This window comes from Nerophis lumbriciformis, linkage group LG13 (assembly GCF_033978685.3).
Source record: "Nerophis lumbriciformis linkage group LG13, RoL_Nlum_v2.1, whole genome shotgun sequence".
NCBI lineage: Eukaryota > Metazoa > Chordata > Actinopteri > Syngnathiformes > Syngnathidae > Nerophis > Nerophis lumbriciformis.
In genome coordinates this window covers 10,779,062-10,798,136 of record NC_084560.2, presented here as the reverse complement: position 1 = coordinate 10,798,136, position 19,075 = coordinate 10,779,062, and the positions used below count along the sequence as shown (strand labels likewise).

Sequence of the window (19,075 nt, the reverse complement as noted above, 5' to 3'; positions counted from 1 at the left end):
CAAGAGTTTTAGGAGGGAGTCACTTTGGATATTTTTCTCGCAATACTCATCCATCTCTGCTGACATTGTCTATATTTCTTCTGACCGTTGTACAATTTAAATGGTAAATTTAAATGGTGGATTAGCGGTCGGCATGTTGACCTCACAGTCAAGAGAAGAGGTCGAATGTTTTAATCCTCTTTGGATTTGCATGTTTTTTCCCCAAGTGCTCTGGCTTTCATCCACAGCCCACAAACATGTGCATTTGGTTAATCGGAGACTTTACTTTGTAGGTGTAAATGTGAGTTTGTCATCAAATGCCAAAGGATTGAATGATGACGGGTGATTGAAGGGTGTACCCCGTCGTTTCTGCTCAAAGTCAGTGATGAAAATGGATGAATGAATAGTTTTAGTTCTGCATTCCGTATAATTATTAATTAATTACCGTATTTTCCAGACCATAGAGCGGTATATAAGGCGCACCCACTAAAAATATATATATTTTTTAAATACATATATTAGCCACACCAGACTGTAAACCACATACATGAGTTATTTATACAGAAGTATTTTGTAAATGTTTATTATACCTTAATTGTCTCCAAACGGTGTCTGTAACACGGCAGTAAAACGGCTGATCAAACAAAACAGAAGTCATGGTCACGGACCCACTAGCTGTGCAAGCTAGCTCTCCACTCAGCTAAACAGACTCTATAACTCCACTGTGACGTTTTGGTGAATTTACTGAGGAATATGTGAAACTGAAACAATACAAAAAGAATGCCATTGTTATTATTAATAATACTAACACAGACACTCGTAAACGTGTTAGCATATTTACTAATGCTATTAATTGATTACATTATGATAGCAAGTACACATATGCATGAAAACACTCCTACAGACATCAAACATGGGACAGTTTAGTATGTAAGAATTGTTTTAGTTGTATTGTAAAACTAACAAATGTTGCTTGGACTGATGAATGAAGCATTGTTTCGAGCAGAAACGCTATGGACGGTTTTACTTCAGGAACAGGAAGTACATTATCAACCCACAGTACCTGCAGTGAGCGAAATCGTCTAAAAGATGGCGCCATATCACAAACAACAACACACTGTGGAAGTTGCGTCCTTGCAGTCCCACTGTCAGACACGGCACATGAGCCATATGTTTTTAACAAAAGTTTTCTCTCCAGCAGGACGCGACTTTTCAGCCACGTCCGTATCCTCTCTCCCCCTGCTCCCGGCTGCTTACTCTTAAAGATGATTAGATTAACACGTACCAACTGTGAAATCTAATCACCTGCCAGCTGTGTCTCGCCGTCAGCACTGCCACGCCACCCGTCTGATGGTGTTCTGTCCTCAGCACCGTGGACAGAGGCGCTGACCTTTGCTCCTGCAGGCAGCGCTGGCCACCTCTCCCTCCACACACACCTTTTTTCACTGTCTGCTTGTGTTTTAATTAAAACTATCGAACACAAAAAATTACGGCCATTAGCGAAGAAAAATCCCCAAATTAGCTGCACCCTGCATGGTTAAAAAAAATAATTTACTTCTACTTTAACTCCTGTATGCTCTTTGCACTTGAACTGGTCAAACTGGACAGTGGGTGTGGGTTGGCTTATGCCTAATTCCTGTGAGAATCCTGTGAGTGAGTGAAGCATTAAGGAGCAAGTGTTGGTTAATTAATCCAGGACTCGCTGCAGTGTGCTCAGACAACTACTAGGTGGCATCTGTGATTATCTCTTTTGAACTTAACACATTCTTCACTCATGCTTTAAGTGAGGGATGAGGCAAACGCTAACTGTGCCAGGTACAAACTAAATGTTTTCATCAGATAAAAGTTTACTGTGAAACTACAAATCTTTATCCATGTCAGAAACGGGCAATGGAGAGAACCTGTTTAGCTATTCCTTTGTCTCAATAGTAGTAGCTTGTCATGAAGGGAAATGCATTCTATTTTTATTCCATTTCCCATTAAGACAATTAGACATCGATAAGTGCACAGCTAATGATTTCGTAATCTTTTGTTGTTCCCCCCGGCATCATCACGGGTAAACTGTTAGTATGAACATGAAACAGAACCATCACTCAATCAATCAATCAATGTTTATTTATATAGCCCTAAATGACAAGTGTCTCAAAGGGCTGCACAAGCCACGACGACATCCTCGGTTCAGAACCCACATATGTTCCTACCTGCAAGCCTTGTCTGTAATAGTCCCTTTGCATCCCGGGAGATACTGCGAGATTTAAGCTGCGAACAAACCTCACAGCTTACTGCGAGGTTTGTTCTCCCGGGATGCAAACGGACTATTCCGGACAAGGCTTGCAGGTAGGAACATATTTATTAATCTAACAAACCCCGCAGTAAGCTGCGAGTATTGTTCTCCCGGGATGCAAACAGACTATTCCAGACAAGGCTTGCAGGTAAGAACATATTTATTAATCCATCCATCCATCCATCTTCAACTGCTTATCCGGAATCGGGTCGCGGGGACAACAGCTCCAGCAGAGACCCCCAGACTTCCCTTTCCAGAGCAACATTAGCGACTTCCTCTTGGGGAATCCCGAAGCGTTCCCAGGCCAGAGAGGAGATGTAATCCCCCATCTGGTCCTTGGCCTGCCGCGGGGTCTCCTCCCGGTGGGACGTGCAACGAGGACCTCCCTAGGGAGACGCTCGTGAGGCATCCGCACGAGATGCCCGAACCACCTAAGCTGGCTCCTTTCCAAGCAAAGGAGCAGCGGCTCTACTCCGAGTCTTTCTCGGGTGACTGAACTTCTCACCCTATCTCTAAGTGAGATGCCAGCCACCCTTCTGAGGAAACTCTTTTCGGCCGCTTGTATCCGCGATCTTATTCTTTCAGTTATGACCCACACTTCATGACAATAGGTAAGAGTAGGAATGTAAATAGCTCGGTAGACCGAGAGCTTTGCCTTCTGGCTCAGCTCTCGTTTCGTCACAACAGTGTGGGAGAGAGACTGCAATACTGCCCCAGCTGTCCGTTTGCATCTCCCGGGATGCAAACGGACTATTCCAGACAAGGCTTGCAGGTAAGAACATATTTATTAATCCATCCATCCATCCATCTTCAACTGCTTATCCGGAATCGGGTCGCGGGGACAACAGCTCCAGCAGAGACCCCCAGACTTCCCTCTCCAGAGCAACATTAGCGACTTCCTCCTGGGGAATCCCGAAGCGTTCCCAGGCCAGAGAGGAGATGTAATCCCCCATCTGGTCCTTGGCCTGCCGCGGGGTCTCCTCCCGGTGGGACGTGCAACGAGGACCTCCCTAGGGAGACGCTCGTGAGGCATCCGCACGAGATGCCCGAACCACCTAAGCTGGCTCCTTTCCAAGCGAAGGAGCAGCGGCTCTACTCCGAGTCTTTCTCGGGTGACTGAACTTCTCACCCTATCTCTAAGGGAGATGCCAGCCACCCTTCTGAGGAAACTCATTTCGGCCGCTTGTATCCGCGATCTTATTCTTTCAGTCATGACCCACACTTCATGACCATAGGTGAGAGTAGGAATGTAAATAGCTCGGTAGACCGAGAGCTTTGCCTTCTGGCTCAGCTCTCGTTTCGTCACAACAGTGCGGGAGAGAGACTGCAATACTGCCCCAGCTGTCCGTTTGCATCTCCCGGGATGCAAACGGACTATTCCAGACAAGGCTTGCAGGTAAGAACATATTTATTAATTCATCCATCCATCCATCTTCAACCGCTTATCCGGAATCGGGCCACGGGGACAACAGCTCCAGCAGAGACCCCCAGACTTCCCTCTCCAGAGCAACATTAGCGACTTCCTCCTGGGGAATCCCGAAGCGTTCCCAGACTAGAGAGGAAATGTAATCCCCCCATTTGGTCCTTGGCCTGCCGCGGGGTCTCCTCCCAGTGGGACGTGCAACGAGGACCTCCCTAGGGAGACGCTCGTGAGGCATCCGCACGAGATGCCCGAACCACCTAAGCTGGCTCCTTTCCAAGCGAAGGAGCAGCGGCTCTACTCCGAGTCTCTCTCGGGTGACTGAACTTCTCACCCTATCTCTAAAGGAGATGCCAGCCACCCTTCTGAGGAAACTCATTTCGGCCGCTTGTATCAGCGATCTTATTCATGACCATAGGTGAGAGTAGGAATGTAGATAGCTCTGTAGACCGAGAGCTTTGCCTTCTGGCTCAGCTCTCGTTTCGTCACAACAGTGCGGCAGAGAGACTGCAATACTGCCCCAGCTGCTCCGATTCTCCGGCTGATTTCCTTCTCCATCTTTCCCTCACTCGTGAACAAGACCCCAAGATACTTAAACTCCTCCACCTGGGACAGAGTCTCGTCCTCCACCTGGACTGTACAATCCATCGGTTTCCTGCTGAGAACCATGGCCTCAGATTTGGAGATGCTGATCCTCATTCCAGCCGCTGAACACTCGGCTGCGAACCGATCCAGTGAGAGCTGAAGGTCACGAACCGAAGGTGCCATCAGGACCACATCATCTGCAAACAGCAGTGACGCAACCTTTAGCCCCCTGAGACGTATACCCTCTCCGCCATGGCCACGACTCTGCCTAGAAATCCTGTCCACCTATCCTGTTTGTGATTTTCATATTCATTAATCCAACTACAAAATAACAGGCAACAACTCTCTAACTGTGGCATGAAATAAACAAGACTTACATAGAGGGTTGCATGACAATAGCGTGAAGCAAACAACAAGCATAAACTATAGCATAGCAAGAAACAAACAACTAACATAACTATGGCATGGAACAACTATGAAACTGTGACATGAAACAACTAACATGAACTATGGCATAGAACAACATGAAACTGTGGCATGAAAACAATAACTAGCATAACTATAGAATCAGACCTGAAATGAGCAATGACGCCAGGCCGACTGACTGGCAAAGGCGGTTTAAAGAGTCTCTTGATTAGAGCCAGGTGAGCGTCCGAACACCAGCGGCAGGTCCATCCATCCATCCATCTTCTTCCGCTTATCCGAGGTCGGGTCGCGGGGGCAGCAGCCTAAGCAGGGAAGCCCAGACTTCCCTCTCCCCAGCCACTTCGTCCAGCTCCTCCCGGGGGATCCCGAGGCGTTCCCAGGCCAGCCGGGAGACATAGTCTTCCCAACGTGTCCTGGGTCTTCCCCGTGGCCTCCTACCGGTCGGACGTGCCCTAAACACCTCCCGAGGAAGGCGATCGGATGGCATCCTGACCAGATGCCCGAACCACCTCATCTGGCTCCTCTCGATGTGGAGGAGCAGCGGCTTTACTTTGAGCTCCCCCCGGATGACAGAGCTTCTCACCCTATCTCTAAGGGAGAGCTCTGCCACCCGGCGGAGGAAACTCATTACGGCCGCTTGTACCCGTGATCTTGTCTTTTCGGTCATAACCCAAAGCTCATGACCATAGGTGAGGATGGGAACGTAGATCGACCGGTAAATTGAGCGTTTTGCCTTCCGGCTCAGCTCCTTCTTCACCACAACAGATCGATACAGCGTCCGCATTACTGAAGATGCCGCACCGATCCGCCTGTCGATCTCACGATCCACTCTTCCCTCACTCGTGAACAAGACTCCGAGGTACTTGAACTCCTCTACTTGGGGCAGGGTCTCCTCCCCAACCCGAAGATGGCATTACACCCTTTTCCGGGCGAGAACCATGGACTCGGACTTGGAGGTGCTGATTCTCATCCCAGTCGCTTCACACTCGGCTGCGAACCGATCCAGCGAGAGCTGAAGATCCTGGCCAGATGAAGCCATCAGGACCACATCATCTGCAAAAAGCAGAGACCTAATCCTGCAGCCACCAAACCGGATCCCCTCAACGCCTTGACTGCGCCTAGAAATTCTGTCCATAAAAGTTATGAACAGAATCGGTGACAAAGTGCAGCCTTGGCGGAGTCCAACCCTCACTGGAAACGTGTCCGATTTACTGCCGGCAATGCGGACCAAGCTCTGACACTGATCATACAGGGAGCGGACCGCCAAAATCAGACAGTCCGATACCCCATACTCTCTGAGCACTCCCCACAGGACTTCCCGAGGGACACGGTCGAATGCCTTTTCCAAGTCCACAAAGCACATGTAGACTGGTTGGCAAACTCCCATGCACCCTCAAGGACCCTGCCGAGAGTATAGAGCTGGTCCACAGTTCCACGACCAGGACGAAAACCACACTGTTACTCCTGAATCCGAGGTTCGACTATCCAGCGGCAGGTGAAAATCATATGCCACCATGGCAACCAAAACAAATAAGAGTGCACAAAAAACAGGAACTACTGGAGTTAATCTAACAGAACATAACGAAAACATGATCCGGACCACGGATCATGACAGTTTCAGTGTTATAGCTTCACATTTATCTTTAGTTTTTAGACCAAAATGCGTCCGTTCTCCCTTTTCTGTCTCCGCACTGTCTGCTCGTAAGTACTCTGTGATTGTGCGCTGCCGAACATGCTCCTCTGCTTGTAAAACCAGCAATGTCATGACGTGACGACGCGCTGTCTTGCCCGTTAAACAAATTAAATTGGTACTTTTAAACAGATTATAGTACCTTTTTTGATTCGCCCACTGCCATAGAAGCCAAATGTTTCATATCACATTCAGCTCAGGTTCATTGAGCCTGAGCCCCGCGGTGTACGTCCTCACAATTACCGGACGTTTGTCTTTTGCGTTTCTTCATCAAACACAATTAATATGCTTCGGACCCCGCTGCCGACGCAGCAGCTCAGCAGGGATGTGTGCAAACAAAACAATGTCCACAAACTGATAAAGACGCCGTTGAAGGTTATTGCTCTCTTCGGCTCCCTATACAGTGCACCTCTTCTTTATCTCCCAACAACCTCCCTTCTTTCTCGAGTAAACATTACGCACCGTGCAGGAGAGAATGATTCAGTTTAATGTGATGGAGTCTAATTGTTCATCGATTAAAGAATGTTCCCATCACAACCTCAATGATTTCCTTTCGTCTGAACCACCACTTCTCTGAGACGCACGTGGTTATCATAAAACAACACAAGTGCATTGTTGGTATGCCTTTTCTCCATTTTCATTGGGTTTCATTTAATTACGCCTTCAGTCCATTATTCCACCTGATATTACTTCCTTACTCCCTCATCCACTTATTTTGTTTGTCTTACGGTATTAGCTGGAGGGCTGTACCTCCCACTGGTCTCCACTGAATATTTCATATTTTCAAATCCATTATTGAAAATCCTAAATGAGCCACTTCCACCCTCTCGGCTTTTCTCGTCTTTTTAAACGATTCAACAACGGAGATGCGGATAGCTTAAAGGAATTGCAAACAACTTGATGTATGGGATTTGATGAGACACACAGCTGGCGCCAAACTCCCGCCTAGACAGGTGTGTAGTTCCTATATCAGAATCAGAATTGTTTTATAGCCATTGTTTGAGAACGGGTTCACAAACTAGGAATTTTTCTTGGTGCAATCGTGCAACATAAAACACATATAACACAGATTTGGTAATAACAAGAGCTGTAACTGAGCTATCAGATCATGTTATAGACTTAGAAGGAATTCAAAGGAGCTACTGTTAGGAGTGTTCGTGGGAAAAAACTGTTCAGGTGGCGGGAGGTGTGGGTCTGGACGGACCGTAGTCTCCTGCCTGAGGGGAGAATAGTGTGTGTCCAGGGTGAGAAGAGTCAGCTGTGATCCGACCCACACGCCTCCTGATCCTGGAGGAGAACAAGTCCTGGAGGGATGGAAGCTTGCAGCCAATCGCCTTCTCAGGAGCACGTACGATGCGCCGCAGTCGATGCTTATCCTGGACTGTGGCGCCGGGGAACCACACGGTGATGGAGGAGGTCAGGATGGACTCGATGATGGCTGAGTAAAACTGCACCAGCATCTCGGTCGGCACCTTAAGTTTCCTCAGCTGCCGCAGGAAGTACATCCTCTGCTGGGCCTTCTTGATGAGGGAGCTGATGGTCGGCTCCCACTTGAGGTCTTGGGTGATGATGGGGCCCAAAAAACAGAAGGAGTCCACAATGGAGACGGGGGTGGGAGAGTCAGTCAGGGTGAGGGGGGATGGTGGAGCTGTGACTTTCCTGAAGTACATGATCATATCCACTGTTTTCTGGGCGTTCAGCTCCAGGTTGTTGAGGCTGCACCAGGACGCCAGCGGGTCCACCTCTCTCCTGTAGGCGGACTCATTGCCATCCGAGATTAGCCCGATGAGGGTAGTGTCATCCGCAAACTTGAGCAGTTTTACGGACTGGTGACTGGAGGTGCAGCAGTTTGTATACAGGGAGAAGAGCCAGGGGGAGAGTACACAGCCCTGAGGAGTACCAGTGTTATGCTGGAACGCTGCTACACCTAGTGGGAAGCCGTCACCTCAAACACAAACACCTTATTCTTCTGCTCGGTCAGGAGCACCGAGTCGTTACAACCTGTTTCTTTGTGTCCCCATCTAGGCTTTCTGAACATCCAGTCTTGGCCCGACAACATTACAGACTTAAGTGTGTTCAGTAACCTGGTCACAATCGGGGGGAGATCTCTCTACAGGTAAGGTTGAGGTTGTTTTCATGTATTTTCAATGTAACCTTGTGTGATGTACTGAATGGTGTCTGAGTACGTGTCTACGGATGCTCTCATTCATCCAGGTCTTTTTAGTCTCAGGGCGTTGAATGGATCACAACTGGAATGTTCGGTTTGTCTCAGAAGATGTTTCATCTCTCATCAGAGTAGACTTCATTAGTTAATGCTCATCGACTTAGATTGGTCAGATCTAGTCTTAGACTTAGATTGGTCATATATAGTCTTGGACTTAGATTGGACAGATTTAGTCTTAGACTTAGATTAGTCACATCTAGTCTTAGACTTATGATTGGTCAGATCTAGTTTTTAGACGTAAATAGGTCAGATTTGGTTTTAGACTTAGATTGGTCAGATCTCGTCTTAGACTGGTCAGATCTAGTCTTAGACTTAGATTGGTCAGATCTAGTCTTAGACTTAGATTGGTCAGATCTAGTCTTAGACATAGATTGTTCATATATAGTCTTAGACTTAGATTGGACAGATTTAGTCTTAGACTTAAACTAGTCACATCTAGTCTTAGACTTAGATTGGTCAGATCTAGTCTTTAGACGTAAATTGGTCAGATCTAGTCTTAGACTTAAATTGGTCAGATCTGGTCTTAGACTTAGATTGGTTAGATCTAGTCTTAGACTTACATTGGTCAGATCTAGTCTTAGACTTAGATTGGTCAGATCTAGTCTTAGACATACAGTATATTGTTCATATCTAGTCTTAGACTTAGATTGGACAGATTTAGTCTTAGACTTAGATTAGTCACATCGAGTCTTAGACTTAGATTGGTCAGATTTAGTCTTAGACTTAAAGTGGTCAGATCTAGTTTTAGACTTAAATTGGGCAGATCTGGTCTTAGACGTAGATTGGTCAGATCTGGTCTTAGACTTAGATTAGACAGATTTAGTCCTTGACTTAAATTGGTCAGATCTGGTTTTAGACTGGTCAGATCTAGTCTTAGACTTACATTGGTCAGATCTAGTCTTAGACTTAGATTGGTCAGATCTAGTCTTAGACTTAAATTGGTCACATCTAGTCTTAGACATAGATTGTTCATATCTAGTCTTAGACTTAGAATGAACAGATTTAGTCATAGATTTAGATTAGTCACATCTAGTCTTAGACCTAGATTGGTCAGATCTAGTCTTAGACTTAAATTGGTCAGATCTAGTTTTAGACTTAAATTGGGCATATCTGGTTTTAGGCTTAGATTGGTCAGATCTGGTCTTAGACTTAGATTAGACCGATTTAGTCTTAAACTTAAATTGGTCAAATCTGGTTTTAGATTTAGATTGGTCAGATCTAGTCTTAGACTGGTCAGATCTAGTCTTAGACTTACATTGGTCAGATCTAGTCTTAGATTTAGATTGGTCAGATCTAGTCTTAGACTTAAATTGGCCACATCTAGTCTTAGACATATATTTTTCATATCTAGTTTTAGACTTAGATTGGACAGATTTAGTCTTAGACTTAGATTAGTCACATCAAGTCTTAGACTTAGATTGGTCAGATCTAGTCTTAGACTTAAATTGGTCAGATCTAGTTTTAGACTTAAATTAGGCAGATCTGGTTTTAGGCTTAGATTGGTCAGATCTGGTCTTAGACATACATTGTTCATATCTAGTTTTAGACTTAGATTGGCCAGATTTAGTCTTAGACTTAGATTAGTCACATCTAGTCTTAGACTTACATTGGTCAGTTCTAGTCTTAGATTTAGATTGGTCAGATCTAGTCTTAGACTTAAATTGGTCACATCTAGTCTTAGACATAGATTGTTCATATCTAGTCTTAGACTTAGATTGAACAGATTTAGTCATAGATTTAGATTAGTCACATCTAGTCTTAGACCTAGATTGGTCAGATCTAGTCTTAGACTTAAATTGGTCAGATCTAGTTTTAGACTTAAATTAGGCAGATCTGGTTTTAGGCTTAGATTGGTCAGATCTGGTCTTAGACATACATTGTTCATATCTAGTTTTAGACTTAGATTGGCCAGATTTAGTCATAGACTTAGATTAGTCACATCTAGTCTTAGACTTACATTGGTCAGTTCTAGTCTTAGACTTAGATTGGTCAGATCTAGTCTTAGACTTAAATTGGTCACATCTAGTCTTAGACATAGATTGTTCATATCTAGTCTTAGACTTAGATTGAACAGATTTAGTCATAGATTTAGATTAGTCACATCTAGTCTTAGACCTAGATTGGTCAGATCTAGTCTTAGACTTAAATTGGTCAGATCTAGTTTTAGACTTAAATTAGGCAGATCTGGTTTTAGACTTAAATTGGTCAGATCTGGTTTTAGACTGGTCAGATCTGGTCTTAGACTTAGATTAGACCGATTTAGTCTTAAACTTAAATTGGTCAAATCTGGTTTTAGAATTAGATTGGTCAGATCTCGTCTTAGACTGGTCAGATCTAGTCTTAGACTTACATTGGTCAGATCTAGTCTTAGATTTAGATTGGTCAGATCTAGTCTTAGACTTAAATTGGCCACATCTAGTCTTAGACATATATTGTTCATATCTAGTTTTAGACTTAGATTGGACAGATTTAGTCTTAGACTTAGATTAGTCACATCAAGTCTTAGACTTAGATTGGTCAGATCTAGTCTTGGACTTAAATTGGTCAGATCTAGTTTTAGGCTTAAATTGGTCAGCTCTGGTCTTAGACTTAGATTGGTCAGATCTAGTCTTAGACTTAAATTGGACACATCTAGTCTTAGACATATATTGTTCATATCTAGTTTTAGACTTAGATTGGACAGATTTAGTCTTAGACTTAGATTAGTCACATCAAGTCTTAGACTTAGATTGTTCATATCTAGTCTTCGACTTAGATTGGACATATTTAGTCTTAGACTTAGATTAGTCACATCTAGTCTTAGACTTATATTGGTCAGATCTAGTCTTAGACTTAGATTGGTCAGATCTAGTCTTAAATTTAAATTAGTCAGGTCTAGTCTTAGACTTAGATTAGTCACATCTTGTCTTAGACTTAGATTGGACATATTTAGTCTTAGACTTAGATTGGTCAGATCTAGTCTTAAACTTAAATTAGTCAGGTCTAGTCTTAGACTTAGATTAGTTACATCTAGTTGTAGACTTTGATTGATCAGATCTAGTCTTAGACTTACATTGGACACATCTTGTCTAGATTGCTGGTGTCAAAGCCCCAACACATTATTATTGATTCTGTGTTGTTAAAATAAATGTTTTATGTAGATAGAGATTACATCAAATATTAGTTTTTTAGGTTTGTCAAAATCATCAGACCAAAATGCCTGACTGGTTTAGGCTTCCCATCACCATGAGCCACAGGTAGCATCAATCAGACAGTGAATATTGTCGTATATAAATTGTCGTACTCTCAGGGCATTCAATCGACTGCAACTGTAAGGTTTAGATTATCCTAGAAGACTAGTTTTCTCGGTTTGGCTATAATTTGTAGATTTTAGTCGTCAATATAAACAAGGACTAAATATAATTTGGAGGTGCATATAGACAGCTGAGTGTTGTCCTGAAGAGTTAGCCTGCTCAGTGGCTGCTGGGTTCCCACAACACATTATTTTCTGGGTATGACGCTTCCGGTCTTTGGGGTGTACTACCCTTTATCTCACTATAAATAAACTTGCCTTGCCGGCACGGGAAACAAAGTCGTTTTTAAGTATGTTGGTTTTGCTCCTGGGGAGGAGAAGCCTTTTCCTTTCATTTCCTTTCCTAATTGTATGTAATATTCCCAGTTTTGTTACAGCAGAATCGTTCAGGTTCTGAGAGTTCCGTGTTTAACTGTTGACGCATAACGTGTCATTTAATGTTTTCAAGTGCACAATTATGTGTTATTAAAGGTGACCTATTTTGATTTTAATCTACATTTAAAACACTATACATTATATTTTACGTACAATTTGCTCCACAGTGACTTGTATCACCCGTTGTTTGAATCTGTCTGCAAGTTAGTTTCTGCAGGTGTTCCCAGATTGCAAATGAAACCACGCCCCACTCTCTCTAAAAGTGTCATAATTTACATATAAAAAAAATGTACACTATTTAAATATATATCTTGATGTCATTAATGCGATTTGCTATTTTTTTCAACACGGTCAAAATTTCAGAAATATTATGTAGATTCACCCGGTCACAACATTAGCTGCATAAAAAAATGTGGGTGTTATTATGTGCATGCTAAGATTACATGAAAGTACTTCCAGCTCGCTGTGACATCACAACTAGAGATGTCTGATAATATCGGACTGCCGATATTATCGGCCGATAAATGCTTTAAAATGTAATATCGGAAATTATCGGTATCAAAAAGTAGAATGTATGACTTTTTAAAACGCCGCTGTGTACACGGACATAGACAGAAGTACAGAGTGCCAATAGACCTTAAAGGGGAACATTATCACCAGACCTATGTAAGCGTCAATATATACCTTGATGTTGCAGAAAAAAGATCATATATTTTTTTAACCGATTTCCGAACTCTAAATGGGTGAATTTTGGCGAATTAAACGCCTTTCTAATATTCGCTCTCGGAGCGATGACGTCATAACGTGGCGTCACATTGGGAAGCAATCCGCCATTTTCTCAAACACGAGCTCTGTTATTTTCCGTTTTTTTCGACAGTTTTCCGTACCTTGGAGACATCATGCCTCGTCGGTGTGTTGTCAGAGGGTGTAACAACACGAACAGGGACGGATTCAAGTTGCACCAGTGGCCCAAAGATGCGAAAGTGGCAAGAAATTGGACGTTTGTTCCGCACACTTTTCCGACGAAAGCTATGCTACGACAGAGATGGCAAGAATGTGTGGATATCCTGCGACACTCAAAGCAGATGCATTTCCAACGATAAAGTCAAAGAAATCTGCCGCCAGACCCCCATTGAATCTGCCGGAGTGTGTGAGCAATTCAGGGACAAAGGACCTCGGTAGCACGGCAAGCAATGGCGGCAGTTTGTTCCCGCAGACGAGCGAGCTAAACCCCCTATCGACCCTAGCTTCCCTGGCCTGCTGACATCAACTCCAAAACTGGACAGATCAGCTTTCAGGAAAAGAGCGCGGATGAGGGTATGTCTCCAGAATATATTAATTGATGAAAATTGGGCTGTCTGCACTCTCAAAGTGCATGTTGTTGCCAAATGTATTTCATATGCTGTAAACCTAGTTCATAGTTGTTAGTTTCCTTTAATGCCAAACAAACACATACCAATCGTTGGTTAGAAGGCGATCGCCGAATTTGTCCTCGCTTTCTCCCGTGTCGCTGGCTGTCGTGTCGTTTTCGTCGGTTTCGCTTGCATACGGTTCAAACCGATAAGGCTCAATAGCTTCAGTTTCTTCTTCAATTTCGTTTTCGCTACCTGCCTCCACACTACAACCATCCGTTTCAATACATGCGTAATCTGTTGAATCGCTTAAGCCGCTGAAATCCGAGTCTGAATCCGAGCTAATGTCGCTATAGCTTGCTGTTCTTTCCGCCATGTTTGCTTGTGTTGGCTTCACTATGTGACGTCACAGGAAAATGGGCAGGTGTATATAACGATGGTTAAAATCAGGCACTTTGAAGCTTTTTTAGGGATATTGCGTGATGTGTAAAATTTTTAAAAAAACTTCGAAAAATATAATAAACCACTGGGAACTGATTTTTAATGGTTCTAACCATTCTGAAACTGTGATAATGTTCCCCTTTAAAGGCACTTCCTTTGCGGGCCAGCCCAGTCACATAATATCTACGGCTTTTCACACACACAAGTGAATGCAAGGCATACTTGGTCAACAGCCATACAGGTCAAACTGAGGGTGGCCATATAAACAATTTTAACACTGTTACAAATATGCACCACACTGTGAACCCACACCAAACAAGAATGACAAACACATTTCGGGAGAACATCCGCACCGTAACACAACATAAACACAACAGAACAAATACCCAGAACCACTTGCAGCACTAACTCTTCCAGGACACTACAATATACAACCCCTGCTACTCCCTCCCCCCCCCGCGCCCCGCCCACCTCAACCTCCTCATGCTCTCTCAGGGAGAGCATGTCCCAAATTCCAAGTTGCTGTTTTGAGGCATGTTAAAAAAAATAATGCACTTTGTGACTTCAATAATAAATATGGCAGTGCCATGTTGGCATTTTTTTTCCATAACTTGAGTTGATTTATTTTGGAAAACCTTGTTACATTGTTTAATGCATCCAGCGGGGCATCACAACAAAATTAGGCATAATAATGTGTTAATTCCACGACTGTATATATCGTTATCGTTTGATATCGGAATCGGTAATTAAAGGGGAACATTATCACAATTTCAGAATTGTTAAAACCATTAAAAATCAGTTCCCAGTGGCTTATTATATTTTTCAAAGTTTTTTTCTAAATGTTACCCATCACGCAATATCCCTAAAAAAAAAAGCTTCAAATTGCCTGATTTTAACCATCGTTATATACACCCGTCCATTTTCCTGTGACGTCACATAGTGAAGCCAACACAAACAAACATGGCGGAAAGAACAGCAAGCTATAGCGACATTAGCTCGGATTCAGACTTGGATTTCAGCGGCTTAAGCAATTCAACAGATTATGAATGTATTGAAACGGATGGTTGTAGTGTGGAGGCAGGTAGCGAAAACGAAATTGAAGAAGAAACTGAAGCTATTGAGCCATATCGGTTTGAACCGTATGCAAGCGAAACCGACGAAAACGACACGACAGCCAGCGACACGGGAGAAAGCGAGGACGAATTTGGCGATCGCCTTCTAACCAACGATTGGTATGTGTTTGTTTGGCATTAAAGGAAACTAACAACTATGAACTAGGTTTACAGCATATGAAATACATTTAGCAACAACATGCACTTTGAGAGTGTAGACAGCCCAGTTTTCATCAATTAATATATTCTGTAGACATACCCTCATGTCAGCAGGCCAGGGAAGCTAGGGTCGATATTCTTCTCTTGATCATCTTCGGGACGGTGTGAGCCAAGACATCCAGGGGGTTTAGCTCGCTCGTCTGCGGGAACAAACTGCCGCCATTGCTTGCCGTGCTAGCGAGGCCCTTTGTCCCTGAATTGCTCACACACTCCGGCATATTCAATGGAGTTCTGGCGGCAGATTTCTTTGACTTTATCGTTGGAAATGCATCTGCTTTGAGTGTCGCAGGATATCCACACATTCTTGCCATCTCTGTCGTAGCATAGCTTTCGTCGGTAAAGTGTGCGGAACAAACGTCCAATTTCTTGCCACTTTCGCATCTTTGGGCCACTGGTGCAACTTGAATCCGTCCCTGTTCGTGTTGTTACACCCTCCGACAACACACCGACGAGGCATGATGTCTCCAAGGTACGGAAAACAGTCGAAAAAACGGAAAATAACAGAGCTGATTTGACTCGGTGTTTGGGAAAATGGCGGATTGCTTCCCGATGTGACGTCACAACCGAGAGCGAATAATAGAAAGGCGTTTAATTCGCCAAAATTCACCCATTTAGAGTTCGGAAATCGGTTAAAAAAATATATGGTCTTATTTTCTGCAACATCAAGGTATATATTGACGCTTACATAGGTCTGGTGATAATGTTCCCCTTTAAGAGTTGGACAATATCGGAATATCGGATATCGGCAAAAAAGCCATTATCGGACATCTCCAATCACAACCCTGCAAACTGAGGCATCCAAAACTATGTGCGAGCTCACGTCAAAATGCATGACTTAATGCTTTGGCCTTGTATCCAACATTGTAACAACACAAGTCAGAAAAGACAAACTTCATCGTCCGTCCCCTTTGAAAACAGAAGTTTGACTACTGGCAAAAATACTTTTTAGCGATGACGTTTCAAAAGCTAATACTATTTTAACGTGACTAATCGATGGTATTTATTCACAATGATTTCCTATTCCAATCTGATTTTCTTCTCCCGAAGGTGAAGGGATGGTTTGCTGTGACATTTACATGGAAACACAGAGTGTGTCTTTTGTTGTCAAGTGTGTGTAATAAAGTGTGTGGGTGATGCTCGCTTGTGTCACCTGGAATCAGACGCAGCGATGTGGCTGCAGGAAGAACAGAAGACAGAATAGATCATGCAGCATTTTTCTTTCAGCACTCTTATTAGTGCCAATAGATTGTACAGGTGTGCTTAATTATCTGGCTGCTCTATAAAAATGCTTTTTTCGGAGGCGTCCGATTCCAATTCCTGGAGTGACGATTGCATTCAGAATTGATTCTCGTTTCAATCCAATCCAATCCACTTTATTTATACAGCACATTTAAACAACAAAAATGTGTCCAAAGTGCTGCACAACAATATTAAAAACAATATTCAAATATTATCTTTAGCTCCACCAATGACTGAATAAAAACAAAAAATAAATAAACATAAAAGCAATATAAAAATAAATATGATTAAAAACGATTTTAAAGGGTAAAACCAATTAAAACAGTAAATAGAAATAAATAAAAAAAACACGGACAGAGGCCCACACAACTCACGTCGTGTTAAAAGCCAAAGAATAAAAGTGGGTCTTAAGACGAGACTTAAAACACTCCACTGTGGGAGCAGTTTGAACATGGAGGGGCAGAGTGTTCCAGAGCTTAGGGCCGACCACAGAGAAGGCCCTGTCTCCCCTGGATTTAAGTCTGGTCTTGGGCACCACAAGCTGGAGCTGGCTCTCTGACCTCAGAGGGTGTTTCAATACAATTGTCTTTATATACAGTATATATATCAATCAATCAATCAATCAATGTTTATTTATATAGCCCTAAATCACAAGTGTCTCAAAGGGCTGCACAAGCCACAACGACATCCTCGGTACAAAGCCCACATAAGGGCAAGGAAAAACTCACCCCAGTGGGACGTCACCCCAGAGCCACACGTTGTTTTGCAGACTCAAATTATTTGTGATTTATTTTATTTTATACGCTAGGCTAAGCCACAGCGCCTCAAATGTTACCTTTTTTTTTGTAAACTGAATTTATTAGGAAAAACATGAAAAAAAAAAGAAGTATTTTATATACAGTACAGGCCAAAAGTTTGGACACACCTTCTCATTTCAATGCATTTTCTTTATTTTTTTATTTTTCATTAAAACTATGACACTTATGAACCGTTTCAGGTGACTACCTTTTTTTGTTAAGTGCATAACTCCACATGTGTTCATTCATAGTTTTGATGCCTTCAGTGACAATCTGCAATGTAAATAGTCATGGAAATAAAGAAAACACAATGATTGAGAAGGTGTGTCCAAACTTTTGGCCTGTACTCAAGATTCAAGATGCTTTATTACTGTCCATTCTTTAACATGTACAAGACACATAAGAACTTAAATTTAATTTTCGGCACAGTCCCACTAAGAGCAGACATACGTTACAGGGAGACAAGACGGGACCGCCAATGGATCAGCCACTTATGGCGCTCCTTAAAAAAGGTGGGGAAAAAGGTGATATTGGGAAAGGGGGGAAGAGTAAAAAATATCAGTCTAAGGCTGGACCCTCGGGACGGGGTCCAGACTGAGTCCAAGGGAAAAAAACTCATTTAGCATAGCACACATAAACATGTTTCATATAATCACAACAACTCGCAACAGGGGGGGGAGGGGCATTTGGGTCCATGGAGGCCGGCCTGCTGCTATAAAGCGCTACTAGCCGTCCATAACCCCGAAGAGGAATTAAGCAGTGGTGGTGAGGAGCGTTGGATGGGGATGGGGAGTGTGTTTGTATATATGCCCATTGTCTTTGGGTGAAGTGTAAATGTTCATAAGCCCAGAGTCATTATGCATGCAATGCAAGCAAAGTTCGATTCCCAGGTGTCGTTGAGGAGCGAAGGAGTGAGGTGGGTCAAAAAGCGTCCATCTTTGAAATTCCTCAGGGGATGATTACAGAACAGCCTGTTCTTGTCTCAAGGCCATTCTTGGGAGTCAAATCGTAGATAAGGATTTTAGTTTTTTCTCGAACAGGCATTAACAATGACTTGTCTGTTCTATTCGTCCATGCTGGCTCTCATATCCAAACCTTCCTTTATAGCAAGCTTTTCCATGATGTGATCCATTTTGCGATTCAGTTCAGAAATCGCCACAGACTGTGTTTACAGCCCGGCCCAATCCGTTCATTGCGACGAACAGCCTTTGGGCTCCTTGAGTGGCTGCCATCATCTTACGAATTTTACAATACACCAGAGCAATGCCCAGCCCAATCAGCAGGTGCCCCACGATCATGGTTCCAAATAGGTAAATGTCTTCCACGTCCTCGATGGAAAGGACTGGGAGGCATGTATGCTGTATGTATATTCACATTTGTATATATGTGTATATTCTATACAGTAAATATATATGTATATTTATATTTGTATGTATGTGTATATACAGTAAATATATACATATATGTAATATGAATATATAATATTTTAAAATTATCAATCAATCAATCAATCAATCTTTATTTATATAGCCCTAAATCACAAGTGTCTCAAAGGGCTGCACAAGTCACAACGACATCCTCGGTACAAAGCCCACATACGGGCAAGGAAAAACTCACCCCAGTGGGACGTCGATGTGAAT

General features: G+C 43.2%; 1 protein-coding gene across 1 annotated transcript in view; it reads left to right on the top strand.

Moving 5' to 3' along the window:
- Positions 1-19,075, top strand: part of LOC133613865 (receptor tyrosine-protein kinase erbB-4-like) — a 1,130,743-nt gene that overhangs the window by 780,083 nt on the left and 331,585 nt on the right. Inside the window, exon 11 of the mRNA XM_061971723.2 lies at positions 8,410-8,500. Coding sequence (XP_061827707.1) covers positions 8,410-8,500 — 91 coding nt within the window. The remainder of the gene's footprint in view (positions 1-8,409; positions 8,501-19,075) is intronic.